Raw genomic sequence first — 21,508 nt, forward strand, 5'->3', positions numbered from 1 at the left:
TAAATTTTCCATGTCTCCTTGTAAAATTGAGACGACTCAGAAATCTAGCATGACCCCTGCACAAATATGTAACGCATAAATCGAATTCTTATTTCTGATTACCACCAACTATTCTTCCGTTTTTTATTCTGGACTCTGGTGCACAAGGAGAGTGATAGATTGATATTGTGACACAAAGAGAATAGGAGGAGCAATGCATCAGATTCCAGACATTTGATCTATGAAATGGGAATACAAAATAGTCGGGAATAATATTATTTAGCGTGCGTCTTGTCCTGTGGGGAAGTATCTTTGTCTATTCATTGATGTTTGTATTTACATTCAGGTGATGACTGATGACCAATATTACCAAACATGGTCAATCCCTAATGAAGTGTCTGATCATTTGTTAGATTAACACGCATAGCTCCAATGGAGCACATATCCTCATTCCGCACTGCCATGCCTGAGAGTGGGTACTACTTTAGCTGATTTCCCCTTTCGTCGGTCCTCTCTTTCATCCGCAACCTGTGTCATCACAACACTTTCACTTTCAAGATGACAATGGAGAAGATCACTGAATGAGGAAGTGTTCAGATTTTATTTTGCTTACCCTCCTAGCCATCTGTCGCAACATATTTACAATCTCCGAGAACTCAGGTCTCAATGATGCGTCATGCTGCCAGCAACTTTCCATTAACTCCACTAACATAGGGTTAGTGTGCTTAGGAATCGGAGGCCGCAGACCCTGAAATTTGTACGCCAAGCGCAGAACACTAAATCAATGAAGTCCTTCAAGTTTTAAGATAATACAGTATTACCCTATCTCTATGCAAAGCTTTTTTTATGGGAAGACTTCTGATCTGGATTCAGGACAATGAAACTAATAGGGATCACCTACCCGAATCCATTTTCATACAACTTGGGATCCTCGATATGAACTTGCAGGAAAAATAAAAAGAGATATGAAAGGATAAAAATATATTAGTTATATGTAGCAAAAGAGGTACCTTTTTGACAACGCCAAGTGCTGCTTGAAGTGGAGTTAAGGTCTCATAAGGAAGCTGACATTTTAGTCATAAAACACAGATATATGACGCTGTGAAGTCTGCTCAATGATAAACTAATTTAAAGGAAGACGATAGTAAATACTGACTTGCATTTCTTTTAGAGGAAGAAAAGGCTACTAGCCTTTTTCATATAGCATGTGAAGACATTACCTTTCCTGTAAGAAGCTCCCACAGAACAATCCCAAAGCTAAAAACATCAGCTTTGTGATCATAAGGTTTATGTTCTATAACCTTCAAGTTGAACAACATATACATATTGTCAGAAAGTAGACGGGAAGAAATATCAAATTTTAACATATGACATACATACTTCCATAATTTCATGCAGGTATTGGATGGATCCAGGTACAGTCATTTTTCCTAATCAGTTATGATGAACTAGAAATGATATGTCAGTCCAGAAATCTGATTTCCTAATGTGCTTAATTTTTTCTCTGTGCAAGTCCTGATGATTAACGTTCAGTGATGCAAATGAAATGCTTGATTTTCATTAATATATAGCTGAAGAAACACAGACCTCTGGAGCCATCCAACGGTATGTGCCAGTTTCTGCAGTCATGATACCGGACTGTGCCTGTACTCTAGCAATCCCAAAATCAGCTACTTTCACAATCTGTCAAACAAGTAATCCAATCATTGACCAACTTTTTATCAACCTGTTAGATCTATGTACAACTACGGAAGAACCTGATGAGCTCCTATGATACAGGAGCAATTCATGCCAAAGACAAGAATGCACACCCCTGCCCATGCCTCTCTTTAGTTTTGAGAAAAGTATAATAATGAATATTGTCCTGTCGAGCTATATGAATAGAAATGACAATGACATAGAGGATTTCTTTCCGTCCAACATAAAAAACTTCATTTGAAGGCAATAAGAGATCAAAAGTCTAAAATTTGTAACTGTAGTGAAAACTATGAATACATACAAAGTTGAAAGGACCAGCCAAATGCATAATGAAGAAAATATTGAAAGAGTTCTTACTCCATTTCCATCCATTAAAAGATTAGCAGCTTTCAAGTCCCTGTGGATTATATTATTTTGGTGCAAGTATTTCATTCCCCTCGAAACATCAACTGCAACTTTGAGCAAGGACTGAAGTGAGAAAGCACCCTTTTGTTTATGCAGAAAGTCGTACATGCTTCCACCAGTCAAAAATTCTGTGAAGTAAATAACTATGTAATCAGCAGTTTCTCTCCAAAAAAAAAGTAATCAGCAGTTGAGCTATATGGAAACCCTGTATAGAAAGAACACATGTATAATTCTGTGCACAAGTATGAAGCACGGCCCAGAATATTCACAGTACCAGTAACTATGCAGAGGTTTGGAGGTTTAGTGCATGCCCCTATGAATTGAACAACATTCTTGTGCCGAACTTTTCTGCGGAAATAGTAAGAGAAAAATGCAAGATTAAATACATTGAAACAGGATGCTACTAGCACCCTTTCTGTCCATTATGGGGGATGTTATGTTAATTCATCATATTTAGAGAAATAGAGTAATTATAAGATGGAGCTGAGATGACTGATAACTACAAAATATGAAACACAGGGCTAATTGAGTCAAATGACATATAACCAACCTCAGGATAGAGACTTCTTGAGTAAACTCTTTCATAGTTTCATTTAGGCGGTCAGTGCTAAGAACTTTAATGGCCACATCTTGACCACAGAAAGAACCTTGATATCTGTGTCAACCAACAAATTAAAAACAGGCATAGTCTTGTACCATTTGAACATGACCTAAGAAGATGACAGAACTTACAAATCACCATTTGATCCAGACGCAATTTTCTTTTCATAAGTCAATAGGCTTGCATCAAGTTCCCAGATATCTTTATCTTCAGTGGATGTGCTTACATGATCACCAATGATTCCAGTGTCTTGTCTCAAAACGGGCGAAATGACATTATAATCCAAGCAAGGATTCTGCCGAAACACAACACACATTATTTAGATGTTATAAATATATCGTAAGAAAGAGAAAACAGAGCAGACATGTTACAAGTATTAGCAGCACTGATTTCACATACTTTGGTGTCAATTACAACAAAATAAGGCATGCAAGAATACCTACATATTCAGATTCTTTCACCAACCAAAAAAAAGAAAAACACGAATCATGAGAATGCCAATTGCTTACTGAAGTATATATAAGCATAACGGAAACTACCTCACTCAATAGTATTTCTTTTGCCAATGCCTGTCTAAGCCGTTCACTTTCCTGCATAGTTTGGAGAGCATGTATGTCAAGCATATCATAAATTATAAGATCGAGAATAAGAACTGTTTAGAAATACTTAATACAATTCAGTCATGACTAACAATCTCAGAGATTTTTAATCTTATACCAGAACAAAAAGAAGGCAATTAAGACAATACCTCACATTTCCAACCATCAACAACAAAGACATCCAAGGAGTAGCCATCTGTTGTAGAAAAGGCATGTGCTTCTTGAATGTTCAGTCCGATGTCTGATAATAAGGATGTCAACTGATGCAAAACATTTTGATTCTGAACGTTAAATGAGATACTTTGAATTGAATGTAGCATAATCCATTCGACAGGCATTACCCAGACTAATATTACAGGTAGCATCTCCAACCAGAAGTTTTGAAGCATTCTGGTGTAGAAACATCGGCTTTATCAAAAATTATTTTAAAAAGTAATTCAGGATTATATTGACTAGACACAAAACAAATTTTTTTTTTTTTTAAGTTAAGAACTGAGCCTACCTCACTGAGGAGTTTGGGCTTGTCATTAGTTGAAATTGTAATTTCATGCATCGGCCTACATAATTAGAAAAAACCAGAATTAGTTAAAGTTTGAATAATGCCAACTTATATTTAGCATCCAATCCATGAATCAATCCTGCTATGATTAATTGTGCTAAATGACAAAGTCAGAATAACATTATAATACAAAATTCAAGTTCAAGGTCTTCAGAAAAAGCAGTATTCTTCTACACACCTCAATGCATGGTCCTAACTACAAACTTAAGGCAATATTGTTTTTACCTTGGAACGGCATTTGCAGTATCATTCCCATGTTGAACTTGTAGCTTCTTGGCTTCAAAAGCAAGTTCAAGGTCTTCCGATAAACCAAAAGCTGGTGGTGGATGACTGAACACATGAGAAATGCAAAGAGGGTAGCACATGAGAGATGTAAAGACAAATGGTATTACTGACTTGTACGTAAAGAAAAACATATCCAAAAAGCTTTTCGTTGAACCATGCCTCTGTTTGCCAGCAAAACCAGCACACTGAGTATCTGCCTTTCTGGATGAGTTTGAACCAGAAGACGAATTAACCTGCATAAACACATACACTGCAAATTCGATAAAAGCCACTAAATTTCCAGTACATTTTTCTTTTCAAAAAATCTAAGACCATTTCTGGATTCAACCCAAGAATGACCAATTTTTTACGGTGATAAAAAAATTAAAATCCAAAAACTACCTGCACAAGACGGACTTCTACTGCGGGTCTAGTGGCCGGGTCATGTGCCATATGCAACAGTCTTTTATGCATGAGAACATCTTGTGCTCTCTCCACATTCACATCTAAAGCATATCTTCAATAACAAAATCCACATCCACAATAAGCAATAAATTAAGCAAGTAACACTTCAAATTGAAGCTTAAACAAATACCACTATAACAAAAATAACCCAGTTCACGAGTTGCCCTATAATATATTCTGCGAGGGTAAAATATACACAGACGTATACGTATGGGCATACGTAAGACGAGTTTGTGGGTCACGAGTTGGTGGGTCCGTGCAGACCACCACAGTCGAAGGTTAGACGCATCTTTCATTGTTCTTCGAAGACTTCTAAGCATGAACCGATGCCTTTCTACGTGATCAAATCCTTCCCTATATTACCATTAACTAAGAGAATACGAACTCAAATCAGTGTTTATAGCCCTTAAGATCTCCCAGACAAACAATTTGAGTTCGCACCAGAGTGATGATACGAGCGTGACATAATAATATTTTATCTTAGAACAATAAAAGGAATCAAAGATTCTAATCCAGAAGAATCAACAAAGAATATGCAAAAGAAAAATAAAAGAAAAAAAAACAAAACGCACCGTTCTGATGTCTCAAATGGAAGGAAGAGATTTTAGAACCGATCATGTACGTAGTGACGTACGTAGAGAGAGAGAGAGAGAGAGAGAGAGAGAGAAGAGTGAAGAGAGAGAAAGAGAAAGAGGAGGTGGTACCTAGTCGGGAGGCGATTGAAATGAGCCCAGAGTTCATCTTCGAAACCGGGTTGTTGGGCCTCCGGAACATCCGACCGCTTGAGCCGAACCAGAACTTCATTGTAGATATTCACTTTGAGCTTCTGCTTCCGGGTCAAAGCCGGCGAAAAATCCGCTGGTATGCTACACCGACTCTCCGTGTCTTCCTCCGCCATGATCACCGCCACCATACAACAAAACGCTGCGTTTCGATCACAAAACTCAAACCCAAGCTGTGGTCCCTTAAATGCTCCCCTTATATACAGAAACCAAAACGACGCCGGATCACTGAAGTGCGTGTCCTTTCGTGTACGGAAACACAGGAGCCCTGTCTTGTCCCTCTTAAGCCTTAATCCCACTCCCTCTAATCGTGATTATGTTCCTGGGTTTAGGTTAAGAAGAACAAAAACAAACAGCGGGGATTAAACTAATTAAACCGGAGCCTGGGGTTGACAACGTTGACGTGGGTTCTTAACAATGCTTTCCTTGCTTATATCACCCTTCACGAAAAAAACACTGCCTTGTTTCTATTTATCGTTATTGGAGTAACCCTCCTTAAACTAATGCTTAAACATAATCATGATCCAGTACAGACTAATAGTTTTTGTAAAAATATTAGAATAAGATTCCATCTCCAGCTTTATTCGTCAATCGCATCACCTGTTGGACCCATTCTATCCTGTCCGGCCAATCGGACCGGAGCTGGATGATCTAATTTCCCACTCAACCAGCTTAAGCGAATCATCAGAGAATTGCGTTTGTATTTTATATTTTTTATTAAGCGTGTAACCGTTTGGGTCGTAGTTAAATTAAAGTGGAGCTGAATGTTTTTTCCCCGTTAGGGTCGACATTTCCAACATTAATCCTAAGACGCAAACTTAGTTGGTGTTATTATTGAGACAAACATACTAATTTCTCTCCGGCTTATGATACAGATCGAGTGAGATAGCAGACCCCATGTGTCTAGACACTTGTAAACATTACTATATGGTTGATGGATGATGTATCCTGTTAATGGAGATTCATGTGTGTGAACAATATGTGGCCCTTCTAAGATCTAACCCTGCCCATCTTTTTGTACTTTGACTGTCACGCACCTCATTAAGGTCCTTTTGGAATCTAAATTAGGGTGAATTATGATTTTACACATAAAATTGATACAACGTTGAAGTGATCACTGCGTATAAGTAGTTGAGTTTATAATGAAAGATGTACATTTATTTGTATGTTTGCTCCAGTTAGTACTTTATTTCTGCTCACTCAACTTTCGGACTATAGATCCATCACTATTCACTCCATTACTGATAGTTACATAATCGCTCTTCAGCTACTTACGACTCAAGCATTCATGAATGTTCCAAAAGCACGTCTATGTAATCCAGTAACTTTGTACCATATATGTAAGTAATATAACATCAATCTCTGGTGACGTATCTAAACGCTCATATGTATGTAGTGGACATTCAACCAATGATTTTAAAAAGTACAACGTCATCAACCATCCACCATCTCTGCTCCCTACAAAACAATCTCAAACAGTTGTATCCTAATGTGCTTGCTATATAGGAATTGACTACTACAATCAACTATACGAGGGTAAAATGTATTGAGTTAGGGCGATGTGGGCTTTACATGTTCAGATTTATAAGTGCTTGTTGGAAATAGACTATTAGTCTTTAACCAGCGAGATTGATGCAAACATGACCTAATATCACAACCCTAAGTTTTTTTTTTTTTGAGAAACTAAGCATGTATTGTTTATTGCTAAGATAGCCTTAATCTATTGCCGAAAAGAGACTAATCTGGTGGACAAATAAACATGGGCCATGTGGTGAACAAACTAATTAGTTAGATTGGGTCATAGGATTTCTATATGCCAGGATGAATTTGGGCCATTACATTTAAGGCTTTTAAGCACATTGGTTTGTTAACTCTGAATAGCCACCAGAAAAGGTACCGAATTAGAGTCGATCTGAAGTGATCATTGAATCAGAAACCGGAAAAAAAACAACTGAACGGAGTTTTGCTCCGAACTTTCAATAAGTTGGAGCACTGATGGTGATTTTGCAAAATAGAAAAGGCTGTTGGGAAGAGGATCGGAGAGAAAAGGAAGTAAATGATGGTGGAGCTGCGCGCATTTAAAGTGGTTCCTGGGCTAGTAAATGGTGGCGCGCGGTAATTCCAAAACCAACCAAGACAGTGATGATATTCCCCAACTAAGTATTTAAGATGCAGTTGGGCAATTACACAGTGAGTTACATAAAGCTGTTCGATCACGACAATGGCTTCTTCTATCTCTCACTGTGTAGGGGGTGGTGAGATTCCCTCTCATAAATATTTGGCTCTGAGTGCTGTGCATGCCCTCGGTTTCATAATGAGCATTCATCGATCACCACCACCACCCATGACAGCCAGAGCGAGCGAGATTCCCTTATTTATTGTTGAGGCCCTGTGCCTCTGTATCTCTGCAACTAGAGAGAGAGAGAGAGAGAGAGAGAGAGAGAGAGAGAGTGGTAGAGACTAGCTTCTATATTACGTACGTATGGGGTTGATAGCAAGATAATGAATGCTATGGTCCTTGGCTTAGGGTTTTGGTAGCTCAAGTTTTAAATGCACCCAGCAACGTGCAATAGTAAACAACATTGATCTGCGATCTTCTCGCTCCTTCGATCTCTCACTTCCATCCTTAAATATTGCTCCAAGACATTCCCATTCCTCGCTCACACCTCAATATCATCGTCCTCTCATCGATCATCGTCATTGCCTTCTCTCTTCATTTTTTTTTCTCTCTTCTTCATTGCATTTAACGAACGCTGGGGGCACTTGAAATAGTTCCTGCGATGTTGGCCCGGCTCACTCAGGAGAATAAACATACAGCTCAACATTGAGAGATCGATGAAGCCTCAATGTGTTTTTCTGATTGAGCCGTGCCAATATCTCAGTGCTCTTTCTTAATTTTGTCTCTCCCCACGTTTTAGGCGACCAATATTTCAGCCGGCGCTTCCTGCAGATACCGGTAGCTAGGTAAGTATATAACTATATATATCTTCTCAGTTCTCATACCTGTGTATATCGATCTCCTCTCTGTTTTCTTTCTGCAAAATATGCAACATGCAAGTTATTTCCTATAGTTATATATGTTCGATCTTGATATGATCGAGTTTTCGTGATTAATATCAGATTTGGCAAATATCAAATACTTGTAATTGTGGATAATTCATATGCAAGTATACATACTTAAGCCTCGGATGGACCTTCAAATTTGACATTTATATACATGCCTCGTTCAAATTTGATCTTACTAGCTATAGAATTTGAATCTTGCTATTTCTAAATATGAGAAACCAACAGATTGCAGTACTGAATTTGGAGCAGATCGAGTTATATTTTATGCCTAATTTAGAGGTCATATAGTACCTCCCAACTGTAATACTAGTTTTTTCTACTGCAATATATATTGGAACAAAGCATCATCTTACCATTTCACTGCATAATCTCGTTTAATTAGTCCAATAATATGATTTATATCTGCTTGAAAGTACACAATATACAAAGTTGATCCCAAGTTGGGAACCTGATCGTTGAACATTGCACACATAAAACTGGTCATTTACATGAAACACTGCTAGAGTAGTAGTTAACAGGACATACTTTCTCGTAATTAGAAATGACTATTACTGGATCGACTTAGGTTGTTCTCTGCATAATCTGGTTGCGATCTTTGCTCACATGTATCACATTAAATATGGAGGACAAAGTGGATGAAGCTTAATAACCACGGCTGAAGCATTGATTTTAACCAGCAGTTAGAAGTTCATTCACGTCCTTTGGTAATATTTGAAGATAAGATTAACCTTTTGGGTACCTCCTATTGGATCTGGCTGGGGAAGGTGAAGACTAAAGAAGAAGTAAATGTGCGAGGGAAGGAGCGTTGGCCACTCTTTAATTTTAAGGGTGAGGCTTCATATGCATGTTTCTACTCATAACTCAACTGTCGGCTGTTAGCTAGCTTCCTCTTCCATGTAACCAAATTGTGTACTTCTTGCAATGAGTTGTCGAGTCCAAGCATATGTAATCTTACATGGGGAATTTTGAGTTTGAATTGTATCTTTTTAGTGATTTAAGTTGTTCCAAACTTTTTGTTTTCTTCTTTCGATTAGAAGTTGTTCCACACTTTGAATCTGATCCCCAATTTTTAGTATATTTTCACTCATCCATGTTGATTATATAAGTGTTTATAACCTCGATATATCGAGGTTGCCGTTTGTGGGCTTTATATTTGTCGTTGCAATCTGTCGTGCAAATTGCGCAAGGCTCTTCTATGGGCCTGTAAAAGACAAATTTCAAATGGCCCAAAAAAACTGTTAGAATGTGGAGTTTACTTCCATATTTAAGATGTACTTGGTAAAAATCCAATCAATCTAAATTTAAAAGTAGTACGTTGAGAGAAAGTGAAAGCAAATGTTTGCTCTAATGGTGAAGACCGTGAAGTCGCCTGGCAATTTTAAGTTTTTAACATATTCACCGTGATGTCCTAGAATTTCAATTTTTCGTCATAATGTACCTGTAAGATATGCTAAATACAACCGATTGTAGTCGAACAAGGCTAATGTATAATATCTTTGAGATAACTTTGCCTCTTTTAAGATGTAATGCAAAGATTGCGCACACTTTGGATAGATTTTTCTCTGAAATGGTTTTTATGTCAAAACTTTAGCCATTCATATTTGTGAGCAGTACTCGTACAACAAATTACTTATCCACTTCCACTAGTTTTGACATACTTGTGAAGCTCTCACATTCTTCACCTCACATCACAAAATCCAAGCCATGTCATGGGATAGCATCCCACATAGCCAATGAGATCCATCCTCACTAGATAACCCTTGTCCTACCTCATCCCCATTATCACTACCATTCATTCAATCACATATTCCCCCCACAAATACAAACCACACATCACCAATCCTTCCCTCCCTATTAAAACAAACCATTCCTCTCTTCTCCGTTCGTATTTGATCCCCATTAAAGTCTCGAGGCGACCAACTAGAACACATCAAACACACTACTCTCAACAATGGCCACTGTCACTCCTGCTTCCGTTGCTATCCCCTCATTCACCGGACTCAAGTCCACCGGAGCAACCAAAGTTGGCGCCACCTCCGTCAAGGTCTCAGCTGCCGTCCCAAGAATGAGCATCAAGTCCTCACTCAAGGACGTCGGTGTTGCAGTCGCTGCCACTGCCGCGAGTGCACTCCTCGCCAGCAATGCTTTGGCCATTGAGATCCTTCTCGGAGGCGGTGACGGTTCCTTGGCTTTCGTCCCCAACGATTTCTCAGTCAGCGCCGGCGACAAGATCGTCTTCAAGAACAACGCTGGATTCCCACACAACGTTGTCTTCGACGAGGATGAGGTTCCCGCTGGTGTTGATGTCGGGAAAATCTCCATGAGCGAGGAGGATCTCCTCAACGCCCCAGGAGAGACCTACTCCGTCACCTTGACTGAGAAAGGAACATACTCGTTCTACTGCTCTCCTCACCAGGGAGCTGGCATGTCCGGCAAGGTCACCGTTAACTAAGTTCTATTTAGTTCTCTGTTTATTCAAAGATCAATGCCTCCTTTTTCTGGGTGGTACAAGAGCTTATAATAACCGAGACAGTAAATTGACAATGAGAGAATTTGTGAGGAGAACTGTTGAATTATATATCGCCATCGTGTTTGTCTATTTCTTTGTTCATTGTCTTCATTTCAGCTTGTAGATTTGTGATCCTATTTAGTTACTTCTTTAAAGTATATATGCTACAATTTAAACGAAGAACAAAGTAGTGAAGTATATGAATCGGACTATATATACTATTTTGATGTAAATACATTACATGCTATTCCTAAGTTCACTTCCGTTTACTAACACTTTACACTTTTTGTATGTAATTAATATACTCAAAACCCTTTCTGGGATCACAGTGTGTTTCCTCGTGAATATATAGATACGAAAAATTGTAGTATCGAGGAGCTTAGTAGAGTTAAGTAGTTAGAGCATCAGGAAGGGTACTGCGGGCGCCCAAGATCTTACCACCAACATCAGGGAAGCTCTCTCGTCCAGGCAATACGCCTACCTTTCCATTGGCATGAACCTCAACCGGGTATTTGATGAGGTGCCCCTGCAGTTGTGCAAATTCCTCGTTGATGAACCTACTCCAGTTATCCTTACCAATGTCGTTCACACGCTTCACACATTCTAAGTTTTCAGGCTCCCTGAAACAATTCTCAACCATCCCCATGTGTTCTGCCCAAAGTGACATTCTATAACCATACACCTAAAAACATATAAACGAAGAGCATAAATGATCAGCTTCATTGCTTCGGATGTTAATCCATATACACTAGAATGACTAGATTGGTTATAGAGCTGCATAGTAGATACCTGGCCATGAGGATGCCGCTTCTTCTTACCCCATGTGTGTTGCGGTTGATATGCCCCCATGGCTATCTCGGTGTCCCTAGATCCTGCCATAGATCGTTGGTTGATATTCGCAGAGCCTATTATTACGTATTCATCATCGACTACCATTCCTTTGGCATGTACATAAATCATAAACCGTTGAAACTTTTGGGAGGCAGAGACCTGAAAACCAAATTGCAATGATTTTTCGATTAGGACACCATTCAAATGCAGCAAGTTAAGTTCGGCATAATTAGAGATAGAAAGGAGTTTAGTATGTCATGATTACATTGTTACTTGGAGAACCAGTTCTGGAAATTTGGTTAGTTGTAGTGGACAGTGTGCCAGGCAGCTTTTCTCGATTACCAAGACAGAAGAAATTCAGGTAGTCCTGCGGATGAGCATTCTCAATATTCATGGATTTCAGCTCTTTTGCTATGATTTCATACATCATTTGCATTGTTTGTCCCTGAAAAAAATATCACCGAGCAAATTTAGTTGGTAACTGAGTTTGTTGTAAGTTAGCAATTAAGTTATATCATATCCTTAGATGCAACATTTGCAGCTGACCTGCCAAAAGAGAATTTCTTGCACAGGAGCAGAAGAGGGGGTGCCTTCTGGCCACATTGGTATCACGACATAAACCGCAAATCTCTCATTGGCTCGTATCTTACTAGCAATCTTTAATGCCAACTCCATGGGAATTAAATTGTCAGCACCTGTATATGTACCGAGCTCAACTATCAGCATCTCATCTATTGTATAACACTTCTACTATAGTTGATTGAAGAGCATAAATAGGAAAAGAATGTATAACCACCTGCTTCTTTGTATGTTGGCCATGCATAAGAAGATCCAAGGAAATACTGATTCTCAATGTATATAAAGTGTTGCGCAGATCTGATAGCTTCGACATATGCTGTTTGGATGCTCTTGTCTATAACCAAATTTTTGGCACAACATAGATTCTGCAGTAAAATAGAGTGCCAAGGAACTTATTAGATACATGACTCCATTAATTTATCTGTTAATCAAGTTGTTTAAAAATTAAAGAATGTGAGCCAACCTGGTTCTCAGCTTCGAACACATCTTTGGGAAATCCTTTCACAGATCCAGAATCTATGGATCGGAAGATCTGTCATATTTAATTCAAAATAGAATAAAGCAAGTTAGACAAAGTACAAAGCTGAGGACTAATAGAACTAAGCTTAAAGCATGTGCAGACTGTGATGCAGCAAATGCAAGATATGTGAGCAATATCTAATTATGACCTGAACACTCCAGCTTTGAGGATCATCTTCATCTGAAACCCGTAAAATAGGATCATCATTGGAACTGTTTGGTGAAGGACTAAGTATCCATGATATGCGCTCCAACTTGATCAAGGCATCGTCATGCCAACGCGACACTCTTTTGAAGCGTTGCCCCAACTCGGACCACTTTGTGGCTCTTTTCCAACGCTGCTCAAAATTAGTTAGCACGTCGTATGCAGCCGGCCCTTCAATTTTGCAATGTAGATCATGCCAGGGCTGTCTCGGACCCTTTGAACCCTATGAATTTATGCTTAATACTTTTAGTAATTCTCAATGTCGATCAAATTAGCCTCCATACTAAAAACCATTGAGCTAAGTGATCAAGGTGCAGGGTGCCAATTGCCAAAATAGTAATATTACGCACTACAAAATACTCACAGCCAATGTGGGATTATGAAAATCACCCTGGAAAACTGTGTCAAGATCGTGAAAAAGCCGATGCTCAGGAGTGTCATAACGACCATCACAGAGGTCCAGACCTCCGATAAATGCTGTTATCTTACGATTATTCCCCGAGGCTTGTGTATCCACAATCACACACTTCTGATGATGCGTAAACAAGGTTCCAACGACCTACATTAGTACAATGTGACCCAAATTAATTAAACATATTACCAGTAACTCTTTGTTTGAACAAGCAAACAGTTTCATTATAAAATCATTATATACTATCTGATAAAATATAGCTAATTGAAACAGTGACTGAATCGTGGTATAGAGCATGCCTGTTGCTTGAAAATGCTAAGCTTACTGCTGGCATATCGAGGTGACAGCACGCATGACACTGAAGAATGCTTAAAAAACTTGCGAGTTTCTTCGTCATGTGTTTGCATCACTCCAGCCTACACACAATTCGCACCAACAAAATGTCAACCTCACAACCTAAAATTAAACTAAAACGTACAAGATAACCAAACCAAAACGCACCGTATTGATGAAGAACTTGCTGTGAGAAGTCTTATCATCCCAAACCAGCAACAGAACTCTCAAGCCTTCCTCAGATTTATACTTCAGCAACTCCCCTAAATTCAAATTGCCGCCGCTGGGCAAGGGCTTACTGGGCTCTCTAACCAGCTTAACCTTGTGAAAAATGGACCAACCCACAATGTAAACCATATGATGGGCCTCCAGAATTGCATGGCAAATATCCTCCCAGCATTTGCCGTGCTCGAACTTAACGCCGTCGTCCAATTCTATGTCCTCCAGCATTCCGTCCGGCACGTGGGCGTCCTGGTACAGCGTCACGTGACCACCTTTCCTCGCCGGGAAATAACAGTTGTCCACGTTCGAAATGCCGCGCTGATACAACGGGTTGTCCTCGCATTTCGTGAACCTCATTTCCAACTTAACCGCCGCGTCCGGTTTCGGCGGCTTCCCCAGCGGCCCGATTATCGGGAACCAGTCGCTGATGGTCTCACCGGAGAGGACTCGCTTCGCTGAGACAGACGCCACACCGATTAAATCGGCGCCGAACATGTCGTTGTCTTTCACGTAAAACTCTACCTGCGACACGGGGTGCGCGAGAGGGATGGTGAAATGCTCGTTCCATTCGGGGTTTTGGGAGTTGGAGATCACGCGCGTGCGTGCGACGGTAGCTCCGGCGAGGCAGACGGTGACGTAAGGGTCGCTGGTGATGATCTTATGGTGGTGGTGCTGCTGCTTCTGTTTGGCGTTAGCAAATGGCTTGCGGCAGGCGGAGAAGAACCGTCGGAATCGCTCGGAGAGCATGTCCATGTTGGGCAGAGATCGCGCCTCTATGATTTTCAAGTCAAGGTTGCCGTGAAGGTGCACCACCAATGGCTCCAAAGCCAGTGTTGGAGTTTCTTGTTTCTCTTCAGCCATTTGAATTTGATTAACTGTTGAGCGCGAACAATGTAGGCAGAGAAGGAATTAGCTAGCAGTTGGCCGGAGAAAGATTAAGAAGATTATGAGAACTTATCGGTGTTCCGACTAGCGACGTTGGCTTTGTAGAGAAAAAACGCGGAGAGACGTAAGTAGAAATGGATTCTTGCTTAAGTTACGTACACCTCTCTCCGACGAAGCCAACGGCGAAGACCGGCGGCGGTAGGAGAAGATCGGCAATATGGGCAAGGGTATGGGACTTTTAAGTAATGTGGGGGAGGTTATGGCGTTCTGCGTGGGAACGTGAGGTCTGGTCTGACAGGGTTCTACAAGTAGAAATTGTGAATCGGAGTAGGGGACACGTGGAGGGTAGTAATACAAAATGAAGCTTGCAATCTAACCAATTTTTGCAATGACAAAGAGATGTTTATAGGTTGATGGTTGGAACGTCCCTAATTTGAAATTTGATGCTAAGTCCAGCTCTTCTTGACTTTCTTTTATTCTAATTTTCACGTCATCAAATGGCGGCTAATATGACTAATAAATAGTATTTGTTTGTCGATAATGAAGATGAATTATAAATCAAGAGCATTATTGGACATCATAGTACTCGAGTAAGATTATCTGTGGATTCTATGATTATCATGTAAGATTATTGCTATTAGGAGGAATATTTACTTCTGAAAAACAAAATATATATGGACTCTATGAATACGAATCGAAAAGTGAGGTCTTTGGTACATAAATGTGATGGATGCTTAAATCCTTTTAATCTGTTTTAAAATTTATATCATGTGATATGCTAACGTTCTGTTGCTGTCATAGCGTTTAGGAAGATGAGCTGTCTAACCCAATTTAACTAAGTAGCTAGAGGTCTTGGGGATGATTCGCTGACTTGAGAAATTTAGATGGTGATGGCAGTACTTTCTTGGCCCCTTCATCTCCAGTCAGCTAAAGGCATTCAAACCATACCTATAAGGTATATAGTCTTTTACGACCTTATAATAAGTGACTAAGTGAAAGAAAAGCCATAAAAAGGCCAGTTCTGGAGTGCTGTCCCATGAAATGATCAAATTTAGGCCAATTCTGATGTAGTAGATTGACCAGGATTATCAAGAGAAATAACATACACAGCAAAAGATGAATACATACGAAGATACTAACACATTCTTACTGGTCTTATGTTTTCAATATATACACTCCAATTCTAAACCTCTGATGATGAAATTTTATGATTGAGTTATCGAGGTCGACTTTTGGTTACTGGTGAAGGAGAAAACAATACCGCTCTCCACAATGCCACCTCCAATTCCAAAATCAACCAAAAATTGTTGATACTTGATAATATATAGAAAGCACTATGCCAGGACAAGATAAACACGGCAACTCGATAGTTGCTGTAGTGTGCCGAACAATGAAAAACTTCTGCTCGGCAAACTAAGGTTCCAAGTGATTGCAGTTGCTGCTGACCGGTCCATTTGGTATGGGAGGAGCAGCCTTAATCATCACACTTTGAATAAAGGCTACCATCTACATACATAGAAAAGACTGCTAAAAACCACAGAATACAGAACTGATGCAAGTAAACATATATGGAGAAGGAAATATACCAAAATATGAAAGATTTTTTAGGGACCTTGGAACTTAGCAGGCTATATTGCAATTACAAATAAGGTCCAAGTGTATTGCTCTCTCAGAAGTTATGAACTTGATTTGAAACCTAGTATCAGTTAGGACTTAGGACAAAGTGCTTATGATACATTTAAAATCACTCAAGATGCGAAAGCTGCTCGAGTAAGTTAGGATATACTACTGATTTCATTGAAAAGTTGTCTCTAACACTTGAAAATTGCTTGCAAGAAGGAGACTACAGTTATCACATAAGATTGCAGACAAAAGAGCATCAGCAAAGTATAAGCTCTTACCACAGAAAATCCAATGCAGATGATACTGAATCCAGGAAAATTAAATGGCGCCTTTTCAGACAGGAACAAAGCTGGAAGAAAGAATTGTTATTCTTAGTTAAATAGTAGAAGAATTTGCTAAACAAGAATGTTAAAAAGAATTTCACAACACCTGTTAGAGGAGAGAAAGCAATGGGAGATATAACATTTGCAAAGGAGCATATGCCTGATATGCAGCCTTGAGCCTTTCCCTGAAAACAAAGAAATCACAGATACCAAAGACAACTTAAGAGCCTAGACGAGCAAGTTATAAGCTGCACACAAATTCAACTGCACACAAGTTATAAGCTTACCCGAATCAACAAAATTGATAGCAGTTCTGTCATTATATATAACTGCGCAAATCAAGGTTATTACCAGCCTTTCAAGAAATTACCTGCTCAGACGGCCCAACTTGTTTAGATACAATGCTTCGCATCTGTAAATGTCTAACTAATTACTTCAAATGCATCACCGGGTAAATGCTAAACTTTGAAAGACAACCAGAGAAACTTACACATGGCTGTGCAAATACGAAAAAGATAGAAAACATAGCAGCAGCATATGGAACCTATAACATTTCAAAATGTTAGCCATACTGAGACGATAAAAGTTAGCTAGACCTTATACTAGCTAGCTGAAACCGAAGAAATCAAAAGAGTTTGACAGCAGTAGACTAAAACATATAATTTCAATTTCACAATGAGTAGACACTCTAGATTGCTGGAGAAGTTGGAAGTAGTTACCCAAAAAGACCACGCAAGGCCATAAAGGAACATCTGCAATCAGTAAGCAGACGATTAGATAAGAGATTACTATGTCTAGAACTAAATAATAAGAGCCAGATGCTTACATGTGCACAGCTAAAAAGAAGCCCTATCGCAAGCAACCTCTCCTCTCCTAAAACAGGAGCCAGTAAAGGCATGAGAACCAGCTGCAGGAAGTTCTAGTTTTTAGTACCATTAAAATGTAGCACAACCATGAAGGAAATTAATCTTGCAAAGTAACCAAAACAAAGAAGTGGGGAAAACCTGTGAAATAGTGCCTGCAACCCCCGAAATCACCATTAGATCAGCAAACTGATCCTTGTTGAAGTGAAACCGGGCTTTTAAATAGTACTGCACAGCAAACAATAAATTTCAGCCACTGCATTGTTATGTTCAATTCCAACACAGTCTACCATTATATGACTACATACGAATAATAGACAAGTTCAGTTACACTTCTATCAGTCTAAAGTCTAAACCAACCAAGTTCTTCAGTTACCAATAGTGAAGCATGAAGACCAACATCGGCCAGATTGCTGAAAAACGCAACAACTGCAGCTTGCGAAAATGTAGGGCTGCAAATCAAGAGCCGGAAAACTAATCAAATTCCATGGATTTGGGAAAAAGTGAAAATAAATGTTGGCCACTTAAGGCGGGAAAACTGACTGACCTAGTTTTCAACAATGCGATTAAATCAGGTATTGATGGTAAAGCCTTGGGCGACTGTAATTCCGTATTTGAGCTTTGATCCGATATCGAAGCTTTTGCCTTTCCATTTGAGAGCAATGGGGCGGAAATGCCGTCGTCTATGATCGAATCCGGTAGAAAAACCCTCATGTACATTACTGATACCACCGCCACCGATGTCGCAACCTAAATATCAATAATGACACCAGAGAATTCATATCATAAGAATTACTTCGTTACATATAGAAATGATGGGTGAATGAAATAGACAAAGATAGTACCTGAAACATTGAGGGAGTTGATACAAAACGAGTAAACAGGGTTCCGCAGACGAATGCGGAGGAACTAATCCCGGAGAGAATTCCAAACGACGAGGCTCGTCGACCTTCTGGGACATTATCCGCCTGAGAATTGATATGGGAAATGGTGTCAGCTGTTTTGAGCAAAGACGAGGGATTCCTTAACTATTGGGCTTAGAGAGAGGGGTATAACTGTCTTCGCAAGTAACATTACCGATCGTATTCACCGTATTTGTCACGAATTCGATTACTTACGACGCGGTTCCTAACGTTTCCTTGGGTTCACAGGTATGACACGCTCAACTACTCATTGAAGGTATCCTGATATGTCCGGATATGCGCCGAAAAATATGGTAGGTGTTTGTGAATAGACATTTTTGCCCCTTTCTTTTTTATTATTTATTTCGGAAAAGGTGTCGGGCTGGTATATGGGGAGTACATTGTAAGGCCCCAAAGGAAACCCGACCCGATAGTTAGCAAGTAATGTGGCCCATCAGAGATTAGAGTTTGAAGCTCACCACATATGCGAGGGCGAGGCAGTGAACGCTGCCTTCGCAAACCATGGCTGTGAGAGTCTTGGCCACGAAGTAAGCATAGAAGAAATTCCTCGTCCTACTATAAGCTAATATACCTGTAATTAATTAAGTTCTTGTTTAGGTCTAAGTAAACAAAGCTAAGAAAATTATATATATCTCACATACATTTGAATCATTGGAATCACAAGTACCTAATGGGATTATAGTTAAAATCATTGGAATCGTGAGCAGAACTTTTCTCCCACATTTGTCTGAGAGGTTTCCTACCAAAGGCATCATCACCAGTGTTCCCAGCCCTACGATCTGCATACATCGACATTCCATTAATTACATCAATTTAGTCAAGGTATGTTCGACCAAATGATCAAGCACTCTCCACTCTCTCTGCTCGTTTATAATTCTAAGCAAGCGGTCCTCTGACGCAAGAGTGTGTAATACTAAGTCTTGCTTGTTCAACATAAGTATCTCGATCACTTCTACTCGCTTCACTAACTCAATGTTATGATGCAAATAAAAAATTAACATGTAACTTATAATGTTAAGTATCTCTAGCTAATTACCAATAGGAAATATATTTAGAAACATGTATCGTGCTTTTGCTCGATGAATCTTTATGGGTGTAGGACTTTTGTAAAGTAGTGACAGGCAAGGATGATATCGGATGGATGGTTGTGCCAAGATTTTAATGGATCGATATCCAATTAAAGTTAGAACTATAGTGAACTCTGAGTAGTGATATATTAAGCTTAAGTTGTACGGCACAGTAATCAATTGCTGACCCTTCATTTTTACTATTTGGCCGCACTATGGAAACTTCCTTCTCTCTCTCTTTTTCTTGTTTTGATCTGAGGGAAATTTCCTAGTTTTTACAACATTTGAGATACGAGGAGACAAGAAATTTTGTTGCTAGCTGGAATTACAATTAACCTCAGTCTCACATAGAATATAATGCCATATGGATTGAAGATTTGGTTTGTATTTGAATGCGCGCGGTTATAACAAAGCAATACGATGAGCAAGTTAGACATGTTTTCATAAGAATGATAAAATCAAAACGTAACCGGTTCATTGCTTGCGGAGAAAATAAAGAATAGATAGTAACTAGCTAGCTAGCAGTCGGCCGGCAGGCCGGAATAAAGAATTAGGTAAGATCGAGCAGAGCACGTACCGCTTGTTGGAATCCGGTGAGGTAAATAGCGATGGAACACTCATCTCTGCCGGGACAAAGTGCAGCCATTGTAACATCGGTGATGGCCGGAATCACCATGAACGTCGCAAAGTTGTGCAGAAAGATGGTCATGTAAAGGTGGCTGAGCCCCCCTGATGATGACTTCTCCATTACCCTATGCATGATCGACCAGCTAGCTACCTCGCTATAGCTCACTCTCACTATTCGATATGTCAGTCTCAGTCGGACTCTGATTTTAACTTCTTGCTTTTAAGGGAATGAGATGAAGGTAGCTGAGACGAACTGGAAATGGCTTCTCACACTACCATTTCCGAACCTGGGTGAGAGAAATAAAGTAGATCGAATAGCTAAAAGGAGAGAGACGTCAGTTGAAAAAAAAAAATACGTGCTTAATCTCAAGCATATATAGTTAAGCTTGAAATCAATGAGGAATATTGCCTCTTAGGAACAAAGTGCAGAGGTGAAGCAAAGGATGCGTGGCTTGTAAGTTCCCCCCTCTGAAGAAAAAGGGACACTTATTTTATTTATGCGTGTGAAATGTACTTACGCTTTGACGCGTGCAAGTCTGATAGATCATCTAACCCAGCACCTTCCAATTACATTTTGCTAAACAGTTATTATCCGAGTTGTTTTCACTTTGTTTCACTTAATTAAGTTAGAGTTATTAGTCTTTCCCATTATACAGTACCTTGGTTTTTGATAGGTTCCCAACCTGAATCTATAGTTTAAGTCAAGGCAACTAAACCCATTTGGATGGACCAGATGGGGCAAACTTGGAAAAGATTTTGCTAGAAGCAAAAGGCAAGGCCCGGTTACAACTAATGGTTTTTGCAGCCTGAGAACTTCGGAGCCCAAAACCCAGTTTTGTTTCTTAAGAAAATTATGCTAGTTTGATCCCGAGGTGATTTTTCGAAAACATGCATTTGCATATTTAATTAGTAACTATTTCTAAAAGTTCTATTTTACAGTTTTTATAATATATTTAAAAGTTGTATTTGAGTTTGTGAATTTAATAAATAAGCTGATTCATCAAACACTTTAGTCAAATTAATTGAGAATTTAAGCATGTAATCTATACAAAACTCGGGGTCAAACTCAGTTTCGATTTGAAGCTTTCGTGAATACATACTCTTTATATCCTTGAGAGAATGAGAGCTATGCGGTGCCTTCAAAAGAAAGAGAGATATGTGTTGTTACA

At 39.4% G+C, this 21,508-nt stretch overlaps 4 protein-coding genes across 8 annotated transcripts; 1 reads left to right on the forward strand and 3 right to left on the reverse strand.

Moving 5' to 3' along the window:
* Positions 1-218: 218 nt before the first annotated feature.
* Positions 219-5,765, reverse strand: LOC126783583 (serine/threonine-protein kinase STY46-like). Of its 3 annotated transcripts, none has more exons than XR_007670884.1 (17): positions 5,275-5,765; positions 4,508-4,622; positions 4,286-4,359; positions 4,067-4,171; positions 3,785-3,839; positions 3,624-3,690; positions 3,432-3,523; positions 3,223-3,273; positions 2,815-2,978; positions 2,633-2,737; positions 2,357-2,430; positions 2,035-2,210; positions 1,567-1,662; positions 1,200-1,280; positions 990-1,009; positions 593-727; positions 219-507 (listed from the first exon to the last, which is right to left on the reverse strand). XR_007670884.1 is itself a non-coding variant. In XM_050509079.1 (17 exons), the coding sequence occupies exons 1-17, from the start codon at positions 5,481-5,483 to the stop codon at positions 427-429; spliced, it is 1,734 nt and encodes a 577-aa protein (XP_050365036.1). In that variant the 5' UTR covers positions 5,484-5,765; the 3' UTR covers positions 219-426. The 3 variants fall into 3 exon arrangements, 2 of the variants coding, with proteins under 2 accessions (XP_050365036.1, XP_050365037.1); XM_050509079.1 differs by having other exon boundaries at positions 990-1,043; XM_050509080.1 differs by lacking the exon at positions 3,624-3,690 and having other exon boundaries at positions 990-1,043; positions 3,432-3,542.
* Positions 5,766-10,274: 4,509 nt separating this feature from the next.
* On the forward strand, positions 10,275-11,015 carry LOC126783595 (plastocyanin). The gene has a single exon (XM_050509094.1). It carries the CDS (start codon positions 10,370-10,372, stop codon positions 10,868-10,870), a length of 501 nt encoding a protein of 166 aa, XP_050365051.1. The 5' UTR covers positions 10,275-10,369; the 3' UTR covers positions 10,871-11,015.
* A 231-nt stretch (positions 11,016-11,246) lies between these two features.
* LOC126783579 (phospholipase D delta-like) lies at positions 11,247-15,211 on the reverse strand. 2 transcript variants are annotated; one of them, XM_050509074.1, is made up of 10 exons: positions 13,975-15,211; positions 13,773-13,889; positions 13,426-13,620; positions 13,006-13,284; positions 12,801-12,869; positions 12,555-12,702; positions 12,305-12,453; positions 12,024-12,203; positions 11,717-11,899; positions 11,247-11,609 (listed from the first exon to the last, which is right to left on the reverse strand). In XM_050509074.1, exons 1-10 carry the CDS (start codon positions 14,887-14,889, stop codon positions 11,316-11,318), a joined length of 2,529 nt encoding a protein of 842 aa, XP_050365031.1. In that variant the 5' UTR covers positions 14,890-15,211; the 3' UTR covers positions 11,247-11,315. The 2 variants fall into 2 exon arrangements, with proteins under 2 accessions (XP_050365031.1, XP_050365030.1); XM_050509073.1 differs by having other exon boundaries at positions 11,717-11,917.
* Positions 15,212-15,973: 762 nt separating this feature from the next.
* On the reverse strand, positions 15,974-20,703 carry LOC126783052 (uncharacterized). Of its 2 annotated transcripts, XM_050508435.1 has the most exons (14): positions 20,290-20,701; positions 19,313-19,424; positions 19,104-19,216; positions 18,568-18,690; positions 18,270-18,472; positions 18,099-18,174; positions 17,864-17,950; positions 17,686-17,766; positions 17,579-17,611; positions 17,350-17,403; positions 17,230-17,271; positions 16,966-17,044; positions 16,815-16,885; positions 15,974-16,419 (listed from the first exon to the last, which is right to left on the reverse strand). In XM_050508435.1, exons 1-14 carry the CDS (start codon positions 20,470-20,472, stop codon positions 16,327-16,329), a joined length of 1,350 nt encoding a protein of 449 aa, XP_050364392.1. In that variant the 5' UTR covers positions 20,473-20,701; the 3' UTR covers positions 15,974-16,326. The 2 variants fall into 2 exon arrangements, 1 of the variants encoding a protein (XP_050364392.1); XR_007670833.1 differs by lacking the exon at positions 15,974-16,419 and having other exon boundaries at positions 16,844-16,885; positions 17,147-17,271; positions 20,290-20,703.
* Positions 20,704-21,508: the final 805 nt, after the last annotated feature.

This window comes from Argentina anserina, chromosome 2, assembly GCF_933775445.1.
Source record: "Argentina anserina chromosome 2, drPotAnse1.1, whole genome shotgun sequence".
Lineage (NCBI taxonomy): Eukaryota > Viridiplantae > Streptophyta > Magnoliopsida > Rosales > Rosaceae > Argentina > Argentina anserina.

Bases quoted from the DNA above. Each gene is read 5' to 3' on its own strand.
- LOC126783583 (XM_050509079.1), bottom strand. From the start codon at position 5,483: ATGGTGGCGGTGATCATGGCGGAGGAAGACACGGAGAGTCGGTGTAGC. The intron at 3,840-4,066 runs GTAAAAACAATA...CTAATTATGTAG, and splicing joins ACTGCAAATGCCGTTCCAAG to GCCGATGCATGAAATTACAA. The intron at 1,663-2,034 runs GTAAGAACTCTT...CTTGTTTGACAG, and splicing joins TTTTAATGGATGGAAATGGA to ATTGTGAAAGTAGCTGATTT.
- LOC126783052 (XM_050508435.1), bottom strand. From the start codon at position 20,472: ATGCATAGGGTAATGGAGAAGTCATCATCAGGGGGGCTCAGCCACCTT. The intron at 19,217-19,312 runs GTACTTGTGATT...AATTAATTACAG, and splicing joins TTTAACTATAATCCCATTAG to GTATATTAGCTTATAGTAGG. The intron at 17,767-17,863 runs GTTTTCCCCACT...AACTTCCTGCAG, and splicing joins TTGCAGGCACTATTTCACAG to CTGGTTCTCATGCCTTTACT.
- LOC126783595 (XM_050509094.1), top strand. From the start codon at position 10,370: ATGGCCACTGTCACTCCTGCTTCCGTTGCTATCCCCTCATTCACCGGA.
- LOC126783579 (XM_050509073.1), bottom strand. From the start codon at position 14,889: ATGGCTGAAGAGAAACAAGAAACTCCAACACTGGCTTTGGAGCCATTG. The intron at 12,870-13,005 runs GTCATAATTAGA...TAAATATGACAG, and splicing joins CTCAAAGCTGGAGTGTTCAG to ATCTTCCGATCCATAGATTC. The intron at 12,204-12,304 runs GTCAGCTGCAAA...TATTTTTTTCAG, and splicing joins AAGAAATTCTCTTTTGGCAG to GGACAAACAATGCAAATGAT.